Source organism: Carcharhinus amblyrhynchos, unplaced genomic scaffold (genome assembly GCF_965287045.1).
Source record: "Carcharhinus amblyrhynchos unplaced genomic scaffold, sCarAmb.v2.hapA scaffold_42, whole genome shotgun sequence".
Classification (NCBI taxonomy): Eukaryota; Metazoa; Chordata; class Chondrichthyes; order Carcharhiniformes; family Carcharhinidae; genus Carcharhinus; species Carcharhinus amblyrhynchos.
In genome coordinates this window covers 2,541,464-2,566,977 of record NW_027649783.1, presented here as the reverse complement: position 1 = coordinate 2,566,977, position 25,514 = coordinate 2,541,464, and the positions used below count along the sequence as shown (strand labels likewise).

Here is a 25,514-nt window from a genome sequence, read left to right as displayed (position 1 = left end):
TCTCCGCACATGTTTGGAGTGAGGATTGAGAATTGTGTCAGTCAGGGTCAGAATATGAACCATGTCTCAAACACTAACCCCCTCACACCGATATCACCATTACAGAAATACTTGTACATTCGGACAGACAATAATTAACACTTTTCCAGATACAATGACTGGCTTTGAAAACTGATGGGCTGCAGATGACTGTCCTCACAGACTGTCACACTTTCAACAATTATATTGGAAATCGGATCATTTCAGTTCACTGGGACGGTTCCCCCAATTAACAGCAGAAACTTGTATTAAAATATTCTATGTGTCAATAGTAGGGATTGATAGAACAAAGCGGGAAACAGCTGGACTGTGAACAGCAGTGCAGAATCTGACCGATAGACACCAGGCCGCCCTTTTCCAGATAAAGTGAGTGGCTCTGAAAAGAGCCTTTGGGTTATCAGATGAAAGAATGGCCGCTTCACTTGCTCTTGCTGGAGACGGCGGAGGTTTTCTTGGGCAGCAGCACGGCCTGGATATTAGGCAGCACCCCGCCCTGAGCGATGGTCACCCCTCCCAGCAGCTTGTTGAGCTCCTCGTCGTTGCGGACGGCCAGCTGCAGGTGTCTGGGGATGATGCGGGTCTTCTTGTTGTCCCGGGCCGCGTTCCCGGCCAGCTCCAGGATTTCAGCGGTCAGATACTCGAGCACAGCAGCCAGATAGACCGGGGCTCCGGCACCCACACGCTCAGCATAGTTGCCCTTTCTCAGGAGCCTGTGAACACGGCCCACCGGGAACTGCAGTCCAGCCCGGGAGGAGCGAGACTTGGCCTTGGCCCGAACTTTCCCGCTGCTCTTTCCTCTTCCAGACATTTCCCCAATCTCCCAAAGCCTTTCACAAAGAATGCTGAAATCCACTCCCTTTCGCTTCTCTTCTAGCTCCGGGAGGAATGGAGGGCCCACATTGCTGATTGGTCACTTTGTTGCTACCTCTCAGCATCTTGTCCATATGACCAATCAGAAATCTGCTGAACTGACCAATCCGGAGCCTCCACGGAGTGAGGGCGGAAAAGCCCAAATTCTCAGCTTCCCACCGATTTCATTTCAAATTGGAAAAGTCCCCAAAGGGGAAAAGAACAAATCCTCCTAGCGCTTTCTAACTGTCCCGGGCGGGAATCCATCCCTGTTCACAGCATTCCCAGAAGCAAAACACTCCCGTTTAGTCTTCAATCAGAACCCAGTGTCCTTCACTGGAAACAGGGAGCCCGATCCAGTCCCTCAGACTCAGTTTGTACCAATTTCTACAGATCCTTATAATAATCAGTGTGTGTCCCAGATAGGGGCTGGGAAATTGGACTGGGATTTATGCATCTTCCTGTCAGTGGGACTGAGTTGGGAGTGACAAGGAAACAAAGTCTGTCTGTTCTGCTCTGATTGTGGGATTGAAAATGTTTCTGCACCAGTTCTGCTGCCTGAGACTGTGAAACTGATGCACTCTGATAGAGAACATACATACTGTGTGTGAGGAGCTCACTGTTCATTGTAACTCAGGGGAGGAAACTTCAAACTAACCTGGATCGATTCAATGATTTGCCTGTCAGGAATAATTGACTCATTGTAACCCAATTACAGGTGAGGGAATAATACACAGGCCCGTTTTCAATGTGATTTACTGTTGTCACATGTATTGGTATACAGTGAAAAGTATTGTTTCTTGTGCGTTATACAAGCAAAGCATACCATTCAGAGAGTACATGGGGAGAGAGGAATGACAGAGTGCAGAATGTAGTGTTACATTCATAACTCATCTGTAGTGAAAGATCAATATAAAGTAGGTCCATTCAAAAGTCTGATGGCAGCAGAGAGGATTGAGTTGGTTGGTACATGATCTCAGACTTTTGTATCTTATTCCTGTTGGAAGAAGGTGGAAGAGAGAATGTCCGGGGTGTGGGGGGAGGAGGGGTGTGGGGGGAGGAGGGGAGGGGGGGAGGGGAGGGGGGGAGGGGAGGGGGGGAGGGGAGGGGAGGGGAGGGGAGGGGGGGGGTGGGGGGCTTTGATTCTGCTGCTGCTGCTTTTCTGATGTGATGGGAAGTGCAGATGGAGGCAATGGATGGGAGGCTGCTTTCTGTGATGGACTGGGCTACTATAAGAACTGTTTGTAGTTTAAGGTGGTCTTGGTAAGAGCAGGAGCCATACCGAGCTGTGATATATCTGGAAAGGGTATTATCTACAGTGCATCTGTAAAACTTTGTGAGTCATAGCAGAAATGCTGAATTTCCTTAGCCTCCTGTGAACTTAGCAGTCTTACTTAACTATAGAGTCAGCGTGGAAGGACCAGGATAAGTCATTGATGATCTCGACACATAGAAACCTGAAGCTCTCAACAATTTCCATTTCATCCCCATTGATGTAGACAGGGGCAAGTCCTCCACTGTACTTCCTGAAGTTAATGACAATCCCCTTTGTTTGGGTGACATTGAGAGAGAGATTATTGTCGTCACACTAATTTACCAGATTCTCTATCTCATTCCTGTAGTCCGTCTCATCATTTGTCGAGATCCAATCCACGATGGTGGTAAGAAGGGTGCCAGGCAAAAGGCGGGGAATTATAGGCCGGTTAGTTTAACGTCTGTGGTAGGTAAAATGTTAGAATCCGTCATTAAGGAGGAAATTGCGAGGCATCTTGAAGGGAATTGCTTGATAGGGCGGACGCAACACGGTTTCATTAAAGGGAAGTCGTGTCTGACAAATTTACTGGAGTTCTATGAGGATGTGTCTAGGGCAGTGGATAGAGGAGAGCCGGTGGATGTGGTCTTTCTGGATTTTCAGAAGGCGTTTGACAAGGTACCTCACAAGAGGTTATTGCAGAAGGTCAGGGGACATGGAGTTGGGGGTAGGGTGTTAGCGTGGATAGAGGATTGGTTGTCAAATAGGAGGCAGAGAGTGGGGGTCAATGGGTGCTATTCGGATTGGCGGTTGGTGACTAGTGGGGTGCCCCAGGGGTCGGTGCTGGGGCCTCAGCTATTTACCATTTATATAGATGATCTGGAGGAGGGAACCGAGTGCAGGGTGTCGAAATTTGCTGATGACACCAAGGGAAAGGCAAATTGTGCGGAGGGTGTGGAGAGTCTGCAGAAGGATCTAGATAGGCTGGGCGAATGGGCCAGGAAATGGCAAATGGAATTTAATGTTGGCAAGTGTGAGGTGGTCCACTTTGGTAGGAAGAATGGTAGGAAGGACTATTACTTACGTGGCGAAAAACTGCAGCAGGCGACGGTGCAGAGGGACCTCGGGGTCCTTGTGCATGAGTCGCAAAAACCCAGCTTGCAGGTGCAGCAGGTGGTCAGGAAGGCGAATGGGATGCTGGCCTTCATAGCGAGGGGGATTGAATATAAAAGTAGGGAGGTCTTGCTGCAGCTGTATAGGGCATTGGTGAGGCCGCAGCTGGAGTACTGTGTGCAGTTTTGGGCGCCGCACCTGCACAAGGATATTTTGGCCCTGGAGGGAGTGCAGAGGAGGTTTACTAGGCTGATACCGGAGTTGAGGGGATTGAGCTATGAGGAGAGGCTGAATAAACTAGGCTTGTACTCGTTAGAGTTTAGAAGAATGAGGGGAGATCTCATTGAGACGTATAAGATGATGAATGGGATGGATGGGATAGAGGTGGAGAGACTCTTCCTGCTCAAAAAAGACAGTAGGACTAGGGGGCACAGCCTCAAGATAAAGGGGAGGCGGTTTAGAACGGAGTTGAGGAGGAACTTCTTCACTCAAAGGGTGGTGAATCTCTGGAATTCTCTGCCCGTTGAAGTGGTGGAGGCTGCCTCGCTAAATATTTTTAAGAAGCGGGTTGATGGGTTCTTGATAAGAGAGGGGATTAAGGGTTATGGGGAGAGGGCGGGAAAGTGGAACTGAGCCACAACAGATCAGCCATGATCTTATTGAATGGCGGGGCAGGCTCGAAGGGCTAGATGGCCTACTCCTGCTCCTATTTCTTATGTTCTGATGTTCTTATGTATCATCAGCAAACTTGAAAATAGAGTTGAAGCAGAATTTGGCCACACAGTCAGAAGTGTATAAGGAGCATCGTAAGGGGTTGAGGACACAGCCTTGTGAGGCACTGGTGTTGAGGATAATCGTGGAGGCGGTGTCGTTGCCAATCTTTACTCATTGTGGTCTGTGGGTTAGGAAATCTAGGATGCCGTCACAGAGGGAGGAGCCAAGCCCTCGGCCATGGAGTTTGAAGATGGGTTTTGTAGGAATAATGGTGTTGAAGGCTGAGCTGGAATCAATAAATGGGAATCTGACGTGTGTCTTTGTTATCCAGGTGTTCCAGGGTTGAGTATACGGTCAGGGAGACGGCATCTACTGTGGATCTGTTGCGGCAGTAGGTGAACTGTAGTGGATCCAGGCAATCTGGGAGGCTGGAGTTGATCCGTGCCATGACTAACCTTTCGAAGCACCTCATAATGATGGATGTCAGAGCTACCAGGCAATAGTCATGGAGGCTCGCTGCCTGGCTTATCTTTGCTACAGGGATGATGGCCATCTTCTTGAAGCCTGTAGGGACCTCAGATTGGTGTGAGGAGAGGTTAAAGATGTCTGTGAATACCCCCGCCAGCTGCTCCACTCAGGATCTGAGTGCCTGTCCCTGTACCCCATCCGGGCCAGTTGCTTTCCGCAGGATGACTTTCAATGCGGCTGATCTGAAGTCTGTGATGGTGACCTCGGATACAGGTTCAGCCAAGGCTTTCAGAGTGGAGGGCATCCTCAAAACAGGCATAGAATGCATTGAGCTCATCAGGGAGGGGGGCATCGTCACTGGCAATTCTACACGCCTTCATCTGCTAACCTGTTGTGTCTTTCAGACCTTCCCACAAACGGTGGGAGTCCATGTGGCGAGCCTGGGACTCGAGCTTGGTCCGGTACTGGCACTTGGCAGCTGTGATGGTTCTCTGTAGATCACATCTGGATTTGTTCCAGTTCAGGGTCCCCTGACTGGAAATGCTTTGGAGCTGGACTTCAGGAAGCAGTGAATATCCCTGTTCATCCACACTTTCCGGTCGGGAAACACATGGATTTGCTCCTTTGACTTAGTCTTGTATGCAATACTAATGAAGTCAGTTATTGTGGTGAAGTAAACATTCAGGGTGCTTGCTGAGTTTTTAAATATTGACCAGCCATTGACTCGAAGCAGTCATGTAGGAGATCATCCCATTCCGCAGACCAACAATGCCGGACTTTCTTTAATCGGATTCTCCTGCTTCAGTTTTTTGCCTGGAAGCTGGGAGCAGGAGCACGGCCTTGTGATCTGATTTGCCAAAGTTTGGGCGGGCGATAGAACGGTCGGCATGTTTGATTTTTGTGTAGCAGTGCTCGAGGATGTTTGTGCCTCTGGTGGGACAGGTGACATGTTGGTAGTACTTTGGTAGGACACTCTTGAGATTGGTCTGGTTGAAGTCCCCGGCCTGGATGAACAAGGCCTCGGGATATTTTGTCTCAAGGCCGTTTGTGGCGGTAGATATTTCATCCAGCGCGACCTTCACATCTGCCTGGGGTGGAATGTAAACTGCTGTCAGGATAACAGAGGTGAACTCCTGCGGAAGGTTATCGGGGCAGCATTTCAGCGTCAGATATTCTAGGTCCGGGGAGCAGAAACTCGCCAGTGTTGTGACATCGGAGCACCAAGAGGTGTTGATTAGAAGGCAGACGCTACCTGCGCGACCCTGATCTGAGGCTGCTGTAAGGTCCATTCGGTGGACGGAGAAGCCCTGTGGTTGTACGACACTGCCCGGTGAAGCAGGTGTGATCTGTGTCTCTGTGAAACACAGCACACAGCAGTCTCTCAGTTCCCTTTGAAAAGTGAGTCTGGTTTTCAGTTCATCGAGATTGTTTTGCAGAGATTGAACATTTGCCAGGAGTGAGCTGGGGAGGGGGGTCTTGGAACCACATTGTTTGAGTCTCACCTGCAGGCCTGCGCGTTTCCCCCGCTTCCTGGGGTGGCTGCTCCCTGTCCTGCCTGCCAGACGGTGTTTAGTCTGTGGTATCGAGGGTGTAGCTGGGTCCTGTTTGCGCTTTGGTTGGTGTGTGGGTGGAGGATTTGTTGCCATGGTCACGGGTCCTGCCTCGGCAGTCGGGTCTGAGTGGTGGGGAGTTCCGGGTCACTGTCGGGCTCCGGTTCCAGTTCGGAGGGTGTTCACACCACACTCCGGTGTGGACAGGTTGAAGGCCGGTTGGCGGACGGGGTCTCTGGGGTCACGGCTGGGTCCACGTGTTCGGGTTCTCCGGGTCACTGCAGGTCAGGGTCTTCCTTCCGAGGTCAGAGGATCTCTAATCTTGCAAATAAATTTAAAAGAGCAGTTTCAGTAATTTATAAATCTCAGTACATAATCATAATGAACAGTCACAAAGGAAACCCAGTGATACAAACATTGTCAATGTGTGACTGCAGTCCTCAGTGTCTGTATGAGAAGTATGATCAGTGGGGGTAGGCGCTACGACAATTCAATGACATTCAGATAGAACTGAAACCCTGCACTGCTCCATGAATGGGATAACGTTCGAATTTCCATTCATTGCTCCGGTGTGATTAACCAGATAGTAATCAAAACCAAACAGTCTCTGTTTAAAACGTGTCCATCCTCGTTCACACCCGGTGCCTGCGAGAGCTGCTCTTTGTCTAACTCCCCACATCCTGTCTGTCTGCCTCTGTTTCCAATCTTCACTGTCCAATTACAACAAACCAGGGGAGACTGGAACTAGAATCATTACAGTGCACAAGGAGACAGTTCACCACATCCAGTCCATGCTGGCTTCTCCATACAACAATCCAGTCAGTCCCATTCCCCTGCTCTATCCCCATAGCCCGACAAGTTTATTTCCCTCAAATGTCCATCCAAATACCTCTTTGAAATGATTCATTGTCTCTGCTTCCACCCTCAGAGGCAGCAACTTCCAGGTTGTTATTCGCTGCATGAAAAGTTCTCCCACACATCCTCTCTCTGTCTCTTCCCAAAACCTTCACCCTGTGTCCCCTAGTCCGTGTACTATCAGTGAATGGCATCAGTTTTCTTTGTCTACCTGATCCACACCTGCCATAATCCTGTCCACCTCTATCAGATCTCCCCCTCAATCTGCTTTACTCCAAAAGGATCAACCCCAGCTTCTCCAACACAACTTTGTGGCTAAAACCCCCTCATTGCTGAAACCATTCTGTCAATCTCCTCTGCACCCGCTGAATGATCCTCACACGTTTCAAGTGTGCTGAGCAGAACTGGACTCAATCCTCCAGCTGTGATCCAATCAGAGCTTTCTAAAGGCTCAGTGTAACTTGTATGATTCTGTTCTCAATGCCCCTGTGTCCTCATGGGGAGGGTCACTCGTGTGGATGGGGAGGGTCTGCACTAACCTGGCAGGGGGATGGGCACCACTATATAGAAGTAGAAAAGGGGAGGGTGTGGAGAGTCTGCAGAAGGATCTAGATAGGCTGGGCAAATGGGCCAGGAACTGGCAAATGGAATTTAATGTTGGCAAATGTGAAGTTGTCCACTTTGGTAGGAAGAATGGTAGGAAGGACTATTACTTACGTGGCGAAAAACTGCAGCATGCGACGGTGCAGAGGGACCTCGGGGTCCTTGTGCATGAGTCGCAAAAACCCAGCCTGCAGGTGCAGCAGGTGGTCAGGAAGGCGAATGGGATGCTGGCCTTCATAGCGAGGGGGGTTGAATATAAAAGTAGGGAGGTCTTGCTGCAGCTGTACAGGGCACTGGTGAGGCCGCAGCTGGAGTACTGTGTGCAGTTTTGGGCGCCGCACTTACGCAAGGATATTTTGGCCTTGGAGGGAGTGCAGAGGAGGTTTACTAGGCTGATGCCGGAGTTGAGGGGGTTGAACTACGAGAGGCTGAATAAACTAGGCTTGTACTCGTTAGAGTTTAGAAGAATGAGGGGAGATCTCATTGAGATGGATAAGATGATGAATGGGATGGATAGGATAGAGGTGGAGAGACTCTTCCCGCTCAGAAAGGACAGTAGGACGAGGGGGCACAGCCTCAAGATAAAGGGTTTAGATCGGAGTTGAGGAGGAACTTCTTCACTCAAAGGGTGGTGAATCTCTGGAATTCTCTGCCCGTTGAGGTGGTGGAGGCTGCCTCGCTAAATATATTTAAGACGCGGGTTGATGGGTTTTTGATAAGAGAGGGGATTAAGGGTTATGGGGAGAGGGCGGGAATGTGGAACTGAGACACGACAGATCAGCCATGATCTTATTGAATGGTGGGGCAGGCTCGAGGGGCTAGATGGCCTACTCCTGCTCCTATTTCTTATGTTCTTATGGGAATATCTAGAGAAGGAAATAAAATCACCGGCTCAATGCTCAATGCATTGCAATTGAGTTGAATGCATTCTGTGCCCATTTTGAGAAAGAGCTCAGTGAGAGTACGCCCTCCGCTCTGGAAGCCTCGGATGAACTTGTATCTAAGGTCATCATTGCAGATGTCAGAGCAGCGTTCTCAAAGGCCAACCCAAGGAGAGCGACTTGCCTGGATGGGCAACCTCCTCTGCTACTACCTCTGGCAGCTTGTTCCAGACACTCACCACACTGTATTAAAAATTGCTCCTCCAGACCCTTTTGGATCTCTCCCCTCTCATCCTAAACCTATGCCCTCTCGTTTTAGACTCCCCGACCTTTGGGAAAATATATTGACTATCCAGCTGCTCTATGCCCCTCATTATTTTATAGACCTCTAACATCACCCCTAAGCCTTCCAGAGAAAAATATCCCCGTATATCTCTCCTTATAACTCAAACCATCCAGTCCCAGTAGCATCCCAGTAAATCTTTTCTAGACTCTGTCTTGTTTAATAATACCCTTTCTATAATTGGGTGACCAAAACTGTACACAGTATTCCAAGTGTGGCCTGATCAACGTTTTGTAACAACTTCAACAAGACGTCCCAAATCCTGTATTCAATGTTCTGACCAATGAAACCAGGCATGCTGAATGCCTTCTTCATCATTCAGTCCACCTGTGACTCCACTTTCAAGGAACTATGAACCTGTACCCTTTAATCTCTGTTCTATAACTCTCCCCAGTACCTACCATTAACTGACCAAGTCCTGCCTTGGTTTGATCTACCAAAATACATCGCCTCGCATTTATCTAAATTAAACTCTATCTGTCATTCATCAGCCCCGTTGCAATCCTAGATAACCTTCTTTACTGTCCACTATGCCAGCAACCTTGGTGGCACATGGGACAGTGTGGTGAATAAGGTTGATGAGTTAGAAGCACAAATAGCCACATAGGAAAAAGGGAGGTGTGGTGAGAAAGAAATAGAGCAGCAAATCTGCAGGCAGATCATGCATTGCAGATATAGAATTAACTGCATTTTCACACAGACTGACAGGAATGTTGCCACATGATCCACGTATTAGTGGGTGGTCACTTGAGTAACAGTGATCATTGTAACACAAGCTTGATATTAGCAAGGAACAATCTAAAGTAACACTTTTGAACTGGAAGAGGCCTAACTTCAATGGGAGGAGCTGGGATTGAGCCAGAGTCAAATGGAGCCAAAATCTGACAGGAAAAACTATAACAGTGATGGGTGATCTTTCAGGAGATATTTCAGGTATAGACTCAGTACATTCTGATCAGGGTGAAAGGGAGGGGAACCAAAGCCCGGGCTCCTTGGATGATGAGGATGATAGAAAATATAATGAAACAATGAAGAGGCCGTATGATTCAGGTCAGAAGAATTCTTCAAGTGAGTGTGTGAGTTATAGTGTGAGTGTGTGAAATTAACTCTGTATCTGTCCATCTCTGTTACTGTATGTGGAGTTAACTCATTCCTGCTGTCAATCTGTACGAGAGCACCATTCACTCTCTGTCAGCCTCTGTTACTGTGTTTCATTGGAATTACAGTAAATTTCTTCCTGTCAGTTTATTTGAGGATGGAATTAATTCTCTGATGTGTCAGCCTCTATTAGTGCAAGTGAGTGTGGAGTTAACTCGATTAGCCAGTCTCTGTTCCTGTGTTTCAATGTGCAATTACCTCTCTGTCCTATTCTGGGGGTTGATTGGCTCAGTTGGCTGGACAGTGACGCAGAGTAACTCCAACAGCGTGGGTTCAATTCCTGTACCAGCTGGGGTTATTCATGAAAGGGGGAACAGCCTATGGCCATCTGGGACTGGGCTGAATTTAGCCTTTACCTTTCTGTCCATCTCTGTTAGTATGTGTGCATATAGACTTACTTCTGTATCTGTAATTCTCTATTACTGTGTGTGAATGGGGCATTAACTCTCTGTTCATCTCTGATTTGTATGTGACACTGAAATTAAGTGTTCTCTATCCTTTACTGCAGTGTGACATTAACTCTGTCAATCTCTGTTACCGTATGTAGGTGTGGAATTGACTCAATCATCCGAGAATAATGACTGTGTCAGGGTCTGTTAGTGTATGGAAGTGGGTCACGATCAGCTTAGCAAACAGTAGCGAGTGGAGCCTGATTCCTGAGATGAAGGAGTTATTTTATGAGGAAAAATTAAACAAGTCTGGCCAATTTTCAGTGGAGAAGAATGAGAGAGGATTGTACTAAAACATATAAGATTCTCAGGGGCTTGACAGTGTAGATGCTGAGGGGGATGTTGCCATTTATAGGGGGAAACTAGAACTGGAGGCACAGGTTAAAGATAAAGCATCTCCAATTTAAGATGGCGATTAGGAGGAATTACTTCTTTTAAGGGACCCTTAATTGTTGTCATTCAATAGATTCAGTCTAGAGTTCGATAGATTTTTGAGACACAAGAGAATCAAGGGTTTTGGGGACAGGCACTGAAGTGGAGTTGAGACCACAATCAGATCAGCCATGATCTTACTGAATGGCAGAACAGGCCTGATGGGCTGAATGGCCTTCTCCTGCTCCTTCTCCTTATATTCTGGTATTGTGTGTGTGGAACTAACCCTTTTTCTGTCAGTCTCTGTTACAGTTTTTTTCAGTGTGGAATTAATTCAGTCTGATACTGGATATGAATGTGGAATTGATTCTCTGTCCAGCACTTATTGTGTGCAAGTTTGCAATGTTTCTGTAATTGTACAGAATGATCACAGTTAATGATCTTTGATCAGAAGTGTTTGGACCTGATGCTCTCAAATGTACCCAGAATTAAAGCCATCCATTTCTCCTGCTTCTACAAACCAAAGTCACCCAAACAAAAAACTTACCTTCACAGAAACTGAGGGACTGAATTCCAAAACCAACATTCAGCCTGATTCAAAATGGCTCTTAATTTGTCTATATCAGGCCTCAGTTTTCTGAGCAACAGCTGCAATAATTCACAGGTGAAATCATGTGGACACTGGACATCTGAAACAAGGAGAACATTCTGGAATATACAACAGGTCAGGCAGCATCTGTGGAGAGAGAAACAGAGTTCATGTTTCAGCTCACTGACAATCAACCCACAATAAACTACTTGCTGATATCTGTCAATGGCGGCTGCAGTTCCCATGTGAGGAGGTAATGTCCTAGTGATATTGGCACTGGTCTAATGACCCAGAGATCCAGGGGAAATTCAATGGGACCTGAATATCACCACAGCAGATAGTGTAATTTGAGCTCAATTAAAACCTGGAATAAGAACATAAGAAATAGGAAATAGGAGCAGGAGTAGGCCATCTAGCCCTTCGAGCCTGCCCCGCCATTCAATAAGATCATGGCTGATAGGTCGTGGCTCAGTTCCACATTCCCACCCTCTCCCCATAACCCTTAATCCCCTCTCTTATCAAAAACCCATCAACCCGCGTCTTAAAAATATTTAGCGAGGCAGCCTCCACCACTTCAACGGGCAGAGAATTCCAGAGATTCACCACCCTTTGAGTGAAGAAGTTCCTCCTCAACTCTGTTCTAAACTGCCCCCCCTTTATCTTGAGGCTGTGCCCCCTAGTCCAACTGTCCTTTCTGAGCGGGAAGAGTCTCTCCACCTCTATCCTATCCATCCCATTCATCATCTTATACGTCTCAATGAGATCTCCCCTCATTCTTCTAAACTCTAACGAGTACAAGCCTAATTTATTCAGCCTCTCCTCATAGCTCAACCCCCTCAACTCCGGCATCAGCCTAGTAAACCTCCTCTGCACTCCCTCCAAGGCCAAAATATCCTTGCGTAAGTATGGCGCCCAAAACTGCACACAGTACTCCAGCTGCGGCCTCACCAATGCCCTATACAGCCGCAGCAAGACCTCCCTACTTTTATATTCAATCCTCCTCGCTATGAAGGCCAGCATCCCATTCGCCTTCCTGACCACCTGCTGCACCTGCAAGCTGGGTTTTTGCGACTCATGCACAAGGACCCCGAGGTCCCTCTGCACTGTCGCCTGCTGCAGTTTTTTGCCACTTAAGTAATAACCCTTCCTACCATTATTCCTACCAAAGTGGACCACCTCGCACTTGCCAACATTAAATTCCATTTGCCATTTCCTGGCCCCTTCGCCCAGCCTACCTAGATCCTTCTGCAGACTCTCCACACCCTCTGCACAATTTGCCATTCCACCAATCTTGGTGTCATCAGCAAATTTCGACACCCTACACTCGGTTCCCTTCTCCAGATCATCTATATAAATGGTAAATAGCTGAGGCCCCAGCACCGACCCCTGGGGCACTCCACTAGTAACCATCCGCCAATCCGAATAGCACCTATTGACCCCCACTCTCTGCCTCCTACTTGACAACCAATCCTCTATCCACGCTAACACCCTACCCCCAACTCCATGTCCCCTGACCTTCTGTAATAACCTCTTTTGAGGTACCTTGTCAAACGCCTTCTGAAAATCAAGAAAGACCACATCCACCGGTTCTCCTCTATCCACCGCCCTAGACACATCCTCATAGAACTCCAGTAAATTTGTCAGACACGACTTCCCTTTAACAAAACCGTGCTGTGTCTGCTCTATCAAGCACTTTCGAATTAAAGATCTAATGATGGCAATGTTGTAAAAAACCCATTTGGTTTACTGATACCCCTTTAGGGAAGGAAATTCACCCACATTAACTGTTGTTACCTGTGACTCTGGACCCACAGTATGTTTTTGACTCTTAAATCCCCTCTGAAACGGCCCAACAAGCCGCTCAGTTCAAGGGTAATTAGTGTAATAAATGTTGGCCAAGCCAGTGACACACACATATCACATGAATGAAAACAATTCTCTGCGCCCCAGAAAGTGCTCTATCCAACACACTGCCTTGCCCGGGCACTGAGAGTGGGCATGATCCCCAGGGGCAGCCGCAGGGCAATCGGTGCTGGAACTTTCCCCACTGCCACTTGTCTCCCATTCCACCAAGCTGCCTGTGTCCTTTGGGAGTTTCCCACTTTCCTCCTCACAGTTGCCAATGCCTCCAGGTTTGGGGGCGTGTGGAAATGTTGAGCTTGTGTCCTGTACACCAAGGTGTGTGTCATTAATATATATCAGGAAGAGCAGGGCTCCTAACACCGAGCCCTGGGGAACTCCACTGGAAACCTTCCTCCAGTCTGAAACACACCCATTACCCACTCCTCTCTGTTTCCTCTCACTCACACTGTTCCATATGGGGCGGTGAGGATGGCCTCGCTGCACCATCCGCTTCATGGTGCCGCTCCCCCGGCTCCCTCCCCGCACCTCCGCCGGGCCCCGGGCGCCTCTGACTCGGTGTTACTGCGGCTGCGCGCGGCCCCGTTCAGCTTTCGGCAGCCGCACCGCGCATGCTCCGCGCTGACAGACGGGACTCGGGGACGCGGCCTAATGGCGCCTGCGCCGTGCGGACCAATCTGAATGAGATAGACCGTATTCCCTCGCGCGCTGAATCCTGGGTCCTCCAGGCCTCCATTACATTGAATAAAACAGAACATAAAATATGTTTAAACTCGGAACGAGATTTCCCCTCCGTTCAGTGCAATACTTCCTCTTATCTAAATTACAGCCTCAAAATGTATTTCTATCCTTATTTGTCCAATGGTATTTTAACTTTTACTTTTTGTCCCAATTGGCTTCGATTACAGGCATCATGTTCAGGATCACAGCAACTTTGCTGCCCAACCACAAATGTGTTCCCTGATGTTCTTATTTCTTATTTTATCCGATTCACAACAAATTTGTGCCGTTGTTTCACAGAAACATTTTATTTACATTTGCTCTATTGAAACCAATCATGAATTTAATCCATTCTCTCCAAACTCCTCTCAACCTGATTCCCGAGTTCAGACAGTATGAATGCAGGAAGTGTGAAATTAATTTCAAAGTTCTGCAATTATGTAACAAGTGAGCTGCTGCTGAGACGAACAAAGTTAATGGCAAAGATTTCAGATCAACATCTTTTCATCAGAATGGTGGAAGTTATAAATGTAATGCATTATAGGCAAATGGAGAGGAGAGGGACTCATGTGAAAAAAAACAAAGGAAATAGAATGTCTGTGACCAATTGGACCACACATGCATTAAATAATAAGATTTAGTCACACAGTTGAAAGGGACAATTACCAGATGTATAAAGGTAGAAAAACCTGAATGGAGGAGAGGAGCTCTGAATACCAGGAAAGACCGAGGACAGAATGATCCGTGTGAAAGTAAGATGCAGAATGAAAATGGCAGCTGACTAGAAACTCTTATCAGAAATTACTCATCCTTGTGGAGTGATTGAAAATGTTCCAAGTGTGGGACAGGGGAGCGACACACTTGAGAGCCCTGCCGGCCACAGAACAGTGAGAGGATTGGCTAAGGAAAGGGAAGAAATATCATAAGTTTTTGAATGGAATATTGCATTATCTCTCCTTACGGTTCAGTGTCTACAAGCAGCAGAAATAGCTTTTTCAACATTGTATTTTTTGCAAAATTTCACTACTAACAATGTGACTGATTAACTGACTGCTTTGTGGAACAGCTACCATCAGTCCATAAACGTGAAACAAGTCCAATCCTGAAATAACATCCTAAATCTTAATAAAGTAAACTAGGAAGGTATGAGTGGTGTGTTTGCTAAAATAGATTATGGATTCATAGATTCATTCAATGGCATGGCGGTGGATAAGAAATGGCTAATATTTAAGGCAGAGGTGTCTGCAATTAAAGAGTTATACATTCCTTTCTGGCACGTAAGCATAACTGGAAAAGTGGCCCAATCATGGATAACAAAATAAATTAAATAGTATTGGATCCAGAGAAGAATCTAAGAACATAAAAGCTTGGAGCAGAAGTCGGCCATTTGTCCTGTCGAGCCTGTTCCTCCATTCAATAAAATCATGCCTGAACTTTTCATGAACAGTTTACACAAATGAGCAATCGGTCCATTCTGCTTTGCCTGTGTCTGATCTTCTGTCTCCTGACAATCTGGCGCTGCTTTTGTGTGTGTTCCGTTCTTTGTGTGTTAGACAGTGGAATTGTGCCGCCAGGCGGAGCATATTTGCCGTCATTAAACTGCAATACAACAGTGAGATTTTGTCCTGATACTGCACAACAATAATAACGAGGAACTTATTAGCTTGTAGCAGAGTGGCGCAGCGGAAGCGTGCTGGGCCCATAACCCAGAGGTCGATGGATCGAAACCATTCTCTGTTATTTACATTTTCAGGATCAGTTTAAAAAGATCATTTCTCTGTTCCCCAAAAGTAACTCTGCTATTTTTTTACAGGACACAGTTATCTTCATCAACTCTCGCTGACAATAGACAATCTAATCTGCCAGTAGCTCACTGATGTAAAGACTACAAACACGTCTTTCCCCCTTTTATTATCAGGACAGTTCTGACACAGTCAAAAGACCAAAATTACATAACCCCTACAATTTTGAAGGAGGCCATTCGGCCCATTTAAATTGCACCGAATCTCCGACAGAGCATCCCATCCATGCCCTATAGTCAGAGTCCCACACACCCACCCCGCTAATCTACCTAACGTTCACTTTTTTTTTAACCACACAAAGGGTAATCTAGCATGGCCAATCCGCCCAGCCTGCACGTCTTTGGACTGTGGAAGGAACCCGGAGTACCTGTTTTCCAGATGTAACTTGCCTGGGTGAATGCAGCTCCAACAACACTAGAAGTTTGACACCATCCAGTACAAAGTATCTGATTTCATTCGCTTCCCATCCACAAAGAGTCGCTCCCTCCACCAAAAGTTAAATTAAAGATTATTTATTAGTCACAAGTCTGCTTATATTACCACTGACAGACAGGGGCAGCAGTGTGTACCTTCTACAAAATGCATTGCCTGAATTCACAAAGGCTCATTTGACAATATCTTCCAAACCCACTATGACTGTGGCCTAGAGGAAAAGGGCAGCAGACACATCAGAACAACACCAATTAGAAATCTCCCTCCAAACCACTCACCATCAGGACTTGGAAATATATTGCCGTTCCTTCAGTGCCAGTAGGTCTTCTCACTCCCCAACAGCCACCCACCGCCCCCCTCCTCTCCCCCAACCACCTCCAAACCGCACTGTGTGTGTACCTACATGACATTGGTGACAGCAGTTGAAGATTGCAGTTCAGCGCTGCCTATCCCAGGGCAATTATGGACGGGCAATAAATCCCGGCCGAGCCTGTGATGCCCTAATCCCATGAATGAAGAAAGTAAAAAAAATCAACTGATGAAAAAGGTTCCTCCTCACCTCTGTCTTAAAGAGGAGGTCACTTTAAAAAAAAACTCTGCTCTTCTGATCATATTGTCAGTGTAATTCTGAGCACAATCAGGATTATTTAGTAAGTGTTGCCCCATTGCAGAATCACATTGTGCAGTAACGATGAAATGAGAAAATCTCTGTAGGTTTGGCAGCATCTATAAGGAGAGAAAAGAGCTGACATTTCGAATCCAAATGACCCTTTGTCAAAGTCCTTTGACATCTTACAGATGCTGCCACACCTGCTGAGATTTTCCAGCATTCTCTCTTTTAGTTTCAGATTCCAGCATCTGCAGTAATTTGCTATTATTTGTGCAGTTGCGACCTGCCTGGTGGTGGATATGATAGGATTTGTCCTTATGTTTCACCACATCCCCGTAGCTATGGGCTGTCCAAGACACACAATTGGTTTTGCAATCAATTCACATGTTGCAATATCTGTTTCCATTCTGTATTTGAATTTGTCTGGTACTGTTTCTGAGGGGGTCAGTTATATGTGTCTGTCAGACTCTTATAAAGTGTGTGGGTTGGATGAGCCTAGATCTGCCAATGGCTTCTTTGTCTGTGAGCATTTTATGTAACTGTGGGAACCATCCGTAACATTAAATCCCCTGGGGCTGTTTGTGGAACATGTGCTTTAATTTCCCTGTTTGTAGAACATCAGCTTCATGCTGTAGCTATCAGTGGAATTAACTCTGTGTATAAGTCTATGATGCTGCTAAAACTGCGAGTTGCATTTGGGATTTTTCACCCACGTCTCTCTCTATCTAATCTTCCATTTGTATCCATTAGTCTGTGTGAGTCTTTGGTTGTTTCCAAATCTCTCAGTGATACATTTGGTGTGTGTGATTTATTTCATATCACTCAGACTCAGCTCCTGTGAGTGAGAGCAGGAAGCAACCTGGATTTTTCAGCAGTTGACGCTGAATATGTGATTCAGAACTATTCTCTTATTTATCTGTCTTTGGGATTTAGTGTGAGTATGGGATTAATTAAATAACCTTCAATCTCTGGGACAAGTTATCAATTTGGATGAATTCCAAATCATTTTCCAACACAGAAACAGGCCACTGATGCAGTATGTTTTCAGCAAGCAATGTGAGTGAGTTTCAACCCAGCATTAAATCTCTGTCAGTGTGAACACAATTGTGAAAAATAATGTATCCTTCAACCTGATACTGGATTGTTATACAAGTTTCACTCAGGTTATTCACATTGATTTGGTCTGTGACACTCAGTCTGATTCTGATTAAGAATTTTGACATGAATGTAAAATGGAACTCAGTCTGGAATTGGTACAGTGTCTTCCATCAGGCTCAGTGTGAGTGAGGAGTTAGGATTAGTTTATAATTTATGGCTCTTTTCATAGGCATCAAATTGAAATTGTAACTTTTAGTTTCACAATCAGAGTGAGTTTTCAACTGGAACCTGAGTTTGTATCTCAGGTTAGACTCACTGTCAGAATAGCTCAATCTGAGATTGTATTTCACATTTGTATCTAATGTATTTGTGAGAATACACTATGGGGATTAGTACAGCCACTTCCAAACCCCTGATGTGGGTGATATGACTGGGATTTAACTCGAATCTCAAAGTACCTTATGAAGGTTAATTGTGTGACATTGAACCGAAATACCGTTTCATCAGATATTTAATTTGGAGTTAAAACTGCTCTATTGTGGGATTGACACAGTGATGATCTGATAATAGTTTGGACTGGGATTGATGGATCCCCCGATCAGCGGTACGGATTTTGATTTGATTTGATTTCTTATTGTGACATGCAATATTAAGCTGTGAAAACTCTGGTTTCCTGCGTGCTATACAGATCAAGCATACCATTCACACAATATATAGGGGTGAAGGAAAGGACAGGGTGCAGAATGCAGTGTTAAAAACCCTTCTACCAGGAGTGGGGTTCGAACCCACGCGGACATATGTCCATTGGATCTTAAGTCCAACGCCTTAACCACTCGGCCACCCTGGTACGAGAACTGGACATTATCGGGACACAGCGGCTGTCATTCCTGTTGGATTGAAAATGTGCCTCTGAAATGATTTGTGTTCTCGGAGACTGTGGAACTGATGAGCTGTCTGTGTCTCTGAGCTCGGACTGTGTGTGAGAAGGAGCTGGCGACACTCTCCCCTGGAACTTGTGTGGAGGAAACATCTGATTTCTTCAAATATTTCTCTGTGGAAACAAAGTCCATTGAATAACTCCAATCCAGATTGGGGCAGTTTCATCTCTATTAATAATCATTGGGAGCGGTTTGTGAGGCTGCAGCCAGACTCCAGCTCTGATTGGTTAAGAATTGGATAGAAACAAGAGTGACCAATCACAAAGCGAGGTAGTAGAAATGGGAGGTTTTGATTGGTTTACATTTTCAAATGGGAAAAACCCGCCAATTTCAGTGCAGGAAAAATACAAAATAACCGAACGCCTTAATGTTCAGGAAACTATTTCAATCTTACACTTTCTCATCTGTTTATTGTATTTTCCCCTCACTGAATCCTGCCGCTATTTTAGGAACAGTTTGAATTTCTCAATCTCTTATCTGGAACCGGCGGGAATCAGACCCCGCTCAGCAATTTAAAACCGAGCAAATCTCAGCTCAGTGGAAAAGCAGAAACAGAGAGATTCCCAACCAACCCCCTTCACACAGGCTTCACAGGGACAGAGAGAAACGGCTGATTTCTGATCCTCTCCCCTGAAAGCGGCCGGGAATGTTCCAATGGGAAGTGTGGAGAGAATCCCCGGCCCTATCCCGCCGGTGGGACAGGCAGCTTTGTGTCCGGAGAATAGGGAGGGCCTGGGGGGGAAGCGGATCTTAAAGCGCTGCAATGGACTCAGGTCCTGTGTGTGTACAAATCTCACTGATTCCGTCCTCTGGGAAAACTGTGGAATAAACAGATCAGCCCGAGAATAACCTCTTCATTCCCGCCTTTACTCTGTTCCCGGAGCGGCTCCCAGATCACCCGAAATAACGAACAAATAATTTTATATTGAATTTAATTCCGCTGCTGCCAAACTGTGAATATAGTTATCACTGAACCTAAAGAATTACCTTCCGATGTGGTGTTTCTCCTCATTGTCCGTGACAAATCCCAGACTGGGGTTTATAATCCGCTCTCAGTTCAGTTTGATTGTCCCTTCAATGTGAAAGTGTGTGTAAGGGGCGGGAATGAAGTCCCATTCACAGCATTCTGTAACGGGACAAATCTCTATCCTCCAGAAAGAGATTTCTCATTAACTCAATAAGGGAAAAGATGGTGCAGCTTTTTCACAGAGATTGTGGGGGGCTCTGAAAAGAGCCGTTATGTTTGGGGTGTTTTTCAGCCATCAATCTTTGATGCTGTTTCTCACTCTGGGGTAATTGTGTACTTGTTTCTAAATAATTACCTCCGACATGGTGTTGGAACATGTGCAAAAGTTTCTCCAATAAATAGCATAAATTTACATGTATAAAAACACCTGTATCAATAATGGGTACAGGAATTGATAAAACAAAGCGGGAAACAGCTGTACTGTGAATAGCAGTGCAGAATCTGACCGATAGACACCAGGCCGCCCTTTTCCAGATAAAGTGAGTGGCTCTGAAAAGAGCCTTTGGGTTATCAGATGAAAGAATGGCCGCTTCACTTGCTCTTGCTGGAGACGGCGGAGGTTTTCTTGGGCAGCAGCACGGCCTGGATATTAGGCAGCACCCCGCCCTGAGCGATGGTCACCCCTCCCAGCAGCTTGTTGAGCTCCTCGTCGTTGCGGACGGCCAGCTGCAGGTGTCTGGGGATGATGCGGGTCTTCTTGTTGTCCCGGGCCGCGTTCCCGGCCAGCTCCAGGATTTCAGCGGTCAGATACTCGAGCACAGCAGCCAGATAGACCGGGGCTCCGGCACCCACACGCTCAGCATAGTTGCCCTTTCTCAGGAGCCTGTGAACACGGCCCACCGGGAACTGCAGTCCAGCCCGGGAGGAGCGAGACTTGGCCTTGGCCCGAACTTTCCCGCTGCTCTTTCCTCTTCCAGACATTTCCCCAATCTCCCAAAGCCTTTCACAAAGAATGCTGAAATCCACTCCCTTTCGCTTCTCTTCTAGCTCCGGGAGGAATGGAGGGCCCACATTGCTGATTGGTCACTTTGTTGCTACCTCTCAGCATCTTGTCCATATGACCAATCAGAAATCTGCTGAACTGACCAATCCGGAGCCTCCACGGAGTGAGGGCGGAAAAGCCCAAATTCTCAGCTTCCCACCGATTTCATTTCAAATTGGAAAAGTCCCCAAAGGGGAAAAGAACAAATCCCTTTGGGAAATTATTCTGATCGGGAATGGAGAATCTCCCTTTCTCTCCTTCCCCAGTCTAGAGTTAACCTGGATCCGGCACTTTCTCATTTTCACTCTGGGTTTATCTGAAAACAAGCCGAAAATAAATTTATTTTTGGAAAGTTCGCAAATATATTTCTCAATCAAGAAATACAAAATCCCATCAATAATTAACTAAAAACAAACCTTTTTGAAACATCAGTCTGTTTGCACCATTTTATCCCGAGTTGCTTTTAGAATCCGGGATCCATTCGGGGTTCATCTCGGCCCTTTTTAAAACTCTCCAACCAGCCGCCAGGAAGTTTCATCGTTCTGCAAACGGACGGACTGTTCCCCATATTCCTCCAGACTGAGAGTTCCTGCACAACTGGGGTTTATAGGGAATAAACTGATCGATTATTGAGACCAAACTGAAACAGAACTGGAAACTGAGTGGAGTCTGCACATTCTCCCCGTGTCTGCCTGGGTTTTCCTGCGGGCGCTCCGCTTTCTTCCCACAGCCCAAAGACATGCGGGTTTGAGTCGATTGGATTTGCCCCCAGTATCAGAGGGATGAACAGGGGAAATATGTCGGGTTATGAGGATGGGTGAGAGATTGGTGTCGGTACAAACTCGATAGGCCGAATAGCCTCCTGCACTGTAGGGTTTCGATGATTCTGACACATTTGTTCCATTAACTCTCTCTCTCTAAAGCCGGAGAAAGGGACCAAATATCAAAGCGTCTGAGATCTAAACCCAGAGAAGGGCAGGTAGCAGTTAATTAATTTTAAACATTATTACTCAGACCCAATGATCCACCGGGCGTTTTATTTACATTACTCCGTGTCTATCATTGATAATCGGAAAATAAAACAATTATTATTGTACAAGACGCTGCGTTGTAATCATTGAAGCTAAATTAATGATACAGCTTTTTCACAGAGATTGTGGGTGGCTCTGAAAAGAGCCGTTGTGTTTTGGGGGGTTTTTCAGTCCATTGGGGAGTTTTACTTGGAGCTGGTGTACTTGGTCACCGCCTTTGTCCCTTCCGACACGGCGTGCTTGGCCAGTTCCCCGGGCAGCAGCAGGCGCACGGCGGTCTGGATCTCCCGGGAGCTGATGGTGCTGCGCTTGTTGTAATGGGCCAGGCGGGAAGCCTCACCCGCGATGCGCTCGAAAATATCGTTGACGAACGAGTTCATGATGCTCATGGCCTTGGACGAGATGCCGGTGTCGGGGTGAACCTGCTTCATCACTTTGTAGATGTAGATGGAGTAACTCTCCTTCCGGGATCTTTTCCTCTTCTTGCCGCCCTTTGCCGGCAGCTTTTTCTGCGCTTTCTTGGCTCCCTTCTTGGAAACCGGCGCTTTCTTCTCATCCACCATCCTCCCACTGAATTTCAGACACACAATCACTGAATGGGGCCCGGAACTCCTCTTTTATAGACCAAAGCACAGGCCTATGCTAATGAAGGATGGCTGGAAGCCCTGTTCCCATTGGTTCATTCACACTGATGGCAATTCGTCATCCTGTCTCTGATTGGTTAGTGTAGATACCCAATCACATTGGTTGCTGCTCAAACCCACAAACTCTCTCAGTTTTCAATCCGTCCTTTCCCCTTGTCCGGCCCCATCCACCCAAACCCCCCTGACTCTCTCACTCCCTCTGCCACACCAGCACATTCTCTCTGCTGCTAATCCCACATCACTCTATCATAGAACATAGAACATAGAACATAGAACATTACAGCGCAGAACAGGCCCTTCGGCCCACGATGTTGCGCCGACCAGTTACAAAAACAATGACCCACTAGCCTATACCAATCCCTTTTCTTCCATAAACCTATCCAGAGATCTCTTAAACGCCCCCAAACTAGACGCATCTACAACTGCAGCAGGCAGGGCATTCCAATCCCTCACCACCCGCTGGGTAAAGAACCTACCCCTGACATCCGTCCTGTAGCTACCCCCCCTTAATTTAAAGTCATGCCCCCTCGTGCTAGCTTTCTCCATCCGAGGAAAAAGGCTATCACTATCCACCCTATCTAAACCCCTAATCATCTTATATGTTTCAATAAGATCCCCTCTTAGCCGCCTTCTTCCCAACGAAAACAACCCTAGATCCCTCAGTCTCTCCTCATAGGACCTCCCCACCATACCAGGCAACATCCTAGTAAACCTCCTCTGCACCCTCTCCAACGCCTCCACATCCTTCTTGTATCAGACTGCTGATACTCTTCATACATTTCCCCTTCCTCACCAGCACCAACTGCTCCGCTTTACTTCCCCGCCCATCACCGGGAGCTGGCAGGACAGAGTATCTGGGCTCAGACAGGGGTTATTGCGAGAGTTACTGTGCGGGTTAAAGGGGAATAAGTTTGATGAGCAGCAGCCACAAGTCCCACATGTGACACTAACAGTGTGGCTCAAACAGAAAACTGACTGAGAGAAGGAGTGGAATGAGAATTGGACATTACTGACTACAAGGTGTTCAGAGAGGATTCGAGAAACAATCCCGGAGGGTGATTTACTGTTCAACACAATTCGAGTGCTTGGGAATGGGGCGGGGGTGGGGGTGGGATGGCATTGAGGGATCGGTGCCAGTTAATGAACAATGCGAGAGCGATTCCACAACAGGATACACACATTCTATTTCCCAATGCTTCTCTGTCAGCCCTGTGCGAGTGGGATTCATGCTGTGTCAATTAGTATCTGATATTTCAATGTTGCTTCTATCTCTGTCAGTCTGTGGTCAGTGATATTAAGATTTAATCCAGAAATTGCAATCTCTGATATATGCCCGTGTGTTTTATTTTCTCTCTAACATTCAGTATTTTAGAGAGTGTGGGCTTTTCAGTATGTTGGTCCTGGGATGTTATTCTGTATTTCATTTGGCACCTGGTGGTTTCTGAAATGGAAAATATTGTGATGTTTTTTCTAGCTGCGCTTCAGTTTTGGGATTTGTGTGTGTGATTTCACTGCACACTTTTATTTCTGACAGGTGGATAGGTTTTTAATCTGTGTATATCAGTCTTTGGTATAAGGGTGTTGGTATTTTCCCATCATGCTGTTCTATTATTTGGAGTGTGTCTTTCCCACTAATTCTCAAGGTCTCAGTTATTTGTGATGTTACAGTTCCCATTGAGGTTGATATTTCCCAGTGACCATCTTAAAGGATCACATGACAAACGTTCACAACTTGGACTGTAACAAATTAAAGTCGACACTAACCAACGAATCAACACTTGCCCCTGAGCGTCAGGGGATTAGAAGGGTTACGGGGAAAGAGCCTGGGTTGGACTGTGGTCAATGCAGACTCGATGGGCTGAATGGCCTCCTTCTGAACTGTAGGGATTCTATGAAACGTCACTTAGTCACTCAAACACTAAATAGAGATGAGACACCAGCCTACCTATCATGACTATTAACTTGGGCATGTTCGTTATTCAATATCTAGCACACACTGCTAGTGACGTGTGGATTGTTTATAAGTTCCTGAAACATAAATCTGGATTTCAGTCCATGTCAGTCATTTTCTGCTTTACGACAAAGGGTTTTATTCTGTCCCTCTCTGTTTCTGGCATGGAAGGATTTCAGTTTCCTGCTGTCAGTGTGTGGGGTAGGTCTGTGTGTCTTTATTGCAGAATCTGGTAATTGTTGCAATGTGAGTATTATTTTTTGCTGTCAGTGTGAGGAAGATGTAGATTGTACTCTGTAGCTGTTGTATTTTATGAGTAGCAATGTTTTATGCTGTTCTTGTCAATCTGCAGATTGCAAATACAGTATTCTGTTTCCTACCTCTTGGTTCTTTGTTTTTATATTAGGTGACAACAAATCCAGGAAACATGACCTGAGTTGAGGCAAAACGCGAGGAGAAACTTCTTCACCCAGAGCTCGACCAATCTGTGGAATTCACTACCAGAGAAAGTAGTTCAGGCCAGTTCAAGAATAAATTCAATCTAGCTCTTTGGGCTCGAGGGATAAGGGATATCGGGGGAAGGAGGGATCAGAATATTGATTCTGATGATCAGCCATAATCAAAACGAATGCTGGAGCAGCTCCAAGGGCCAAATGATCTACTGCTGCTTGTACCTTCTATGATTCTACTATAACAATTCCTGATGGTCTTATGAAGGTGAAATCAGGATTAGCAAACCTGTTGAAGATCTGAAGATGCAACTAACATTTTCAGCAATGAGATCAAGAGTAACCAGCTAATGTGGTATATTTACATTTTCAGAAATCCTTTGATTAGTTTCCACACAAGAAGTCAATAAACACAATCAGAGCACATGGGGAATACTGGCCTGGATTGAGAACTGGTTACAGGAAAGGAAACAGAGAATCGGAATAAATAGGTCATATCAAGTTAGCAGAAAATGACAAGTAGGGTACAACAAGGATCAGTGCTCGGGCCCCAACATTCACAACCTACATCAATCATTGGGATGCAGTGATTAAAGACAACAGTTGCAACTTTGGAGAATACACAAAATAAGGTGGAAGTGTGAGTTGTGAGGAGGAGGCAAAGTCTCCTCAAGGGGATTTGATGTGGCTCAGAGAGTGGGCAACAATTTCACAGATGGAATGTAATGTGCAGAA

General features: G+C 46.3%; 4 protein-coding genes and 1 non-coding gene across 7 annotated transcripts; all 5 read right to left on the bottom strand.

The window, feature by feature from the left end:
- Positions 1-375: 375 nt before the first annotated feature.
- Positions 376-1,154, bottom strand: LOC145335965 (histone H2A.J). Its single transcript, XM_080181699.1, has one exon. The coding sequence runs from the start codon at positions 845-847 to the stop codon at positions 458-460; it is 390 nt and encodes a 129-aa protein (XP_080037825.1). The 5' UTR covers positions 848-1,154; the 3' UTR covers positions 376-457.
- Positions 1,155-5,081: 3,927 nt separating this feature from the next.
- On the bottom strand, positions 5,082-13,648 carry LOC145335894 (uncharacterized). Of its 2 annotated transcripts, none has more exons than XM_080181627.1 (3): positions 13,543-13,648; positions 11,194-11,382; positions 5,082-6,306 (listed from the first exon to the last, which is right to left on the bottom strand). In XM_080181627.1, the coding sequence occupies exon 3, from the start codon at positions 6,079-6,081 to the stop codon at positions 5,218-5,220; it is 864 nt and encodes a 287-aa protein (XP_080037753.1). In that variant the 5' UTR covers positions 6,082-6,306; positions 11,194-11,382; positions 13,543-13,648; the 3' UTR covers positions 5,082-5,217. The 2 variants fall into 2 exon arrangements, with proteins under 2 accessions (XP_080037753.1, XP_080037754.1); XM_080181628.1 differs by having other exon boundaries at positions 5,082-6,301.
- Positions 13,649-18,521: 4,873 nt separating this feature from the next.
- Positions 18,522-18,604, bottom strand: trnal-uaa (transfer RNA leucine (anticodon UAA)). Its single transcript has one exon. It is a non-coding gene; the product is annotated as a tRNA-Leu (tRNA).
- Positions 18,605-20,170: 1,566 nt separating this feature from the next.
- LOC145335964 (histone H2A.J) lies at positions 20,171-20,913 on the bottom strand. Its single transcript, XM_080181698.1, has one exon. The coding sequence runs from the start codon at positions 20,641-20,643 to the stop codon at positions 20,254-20,256; it is 390 nt and encodes a 129-aa protein (XP_080037824.1). The 5' UTR covers positions 20,644-20,913; the 3' UTR covers positions 20,171-20,253.
- A 1,007-nt stretch (positions 20,914-21,920) lies between these two features.
- On the bottom strand, positions 21,921-24,349 carry LOC145335815 (histone H2B type 1-M). 2 transcript variants are annotated; one of them, XM_080181540.1, is made up of 2 exons: positions 24,335-24,349; positions 21,921-22,286 (listed from the first exon to the last, which is right to left on the bottom strand). In XM_080181540.1, exons 1-2 carry the CDS (start codon positions 24,347-24,349, stop codon positions 21,921-21,923), a joined length of 381 nt encoding a protein of 126 aa, XP_080037666.1. The 2 variants fall into 2 exon arrangements, with proteins under 2 accessions (XP_080037666.1, XP_080037667.1); XM_080181541.1 differs by lacking the exon at positions 24,335-24,349 and having other exon boundaries at positions 21,921-22,431.
- Positions 24,350-25,514: the final 1,165 nt, after the last annotated feature.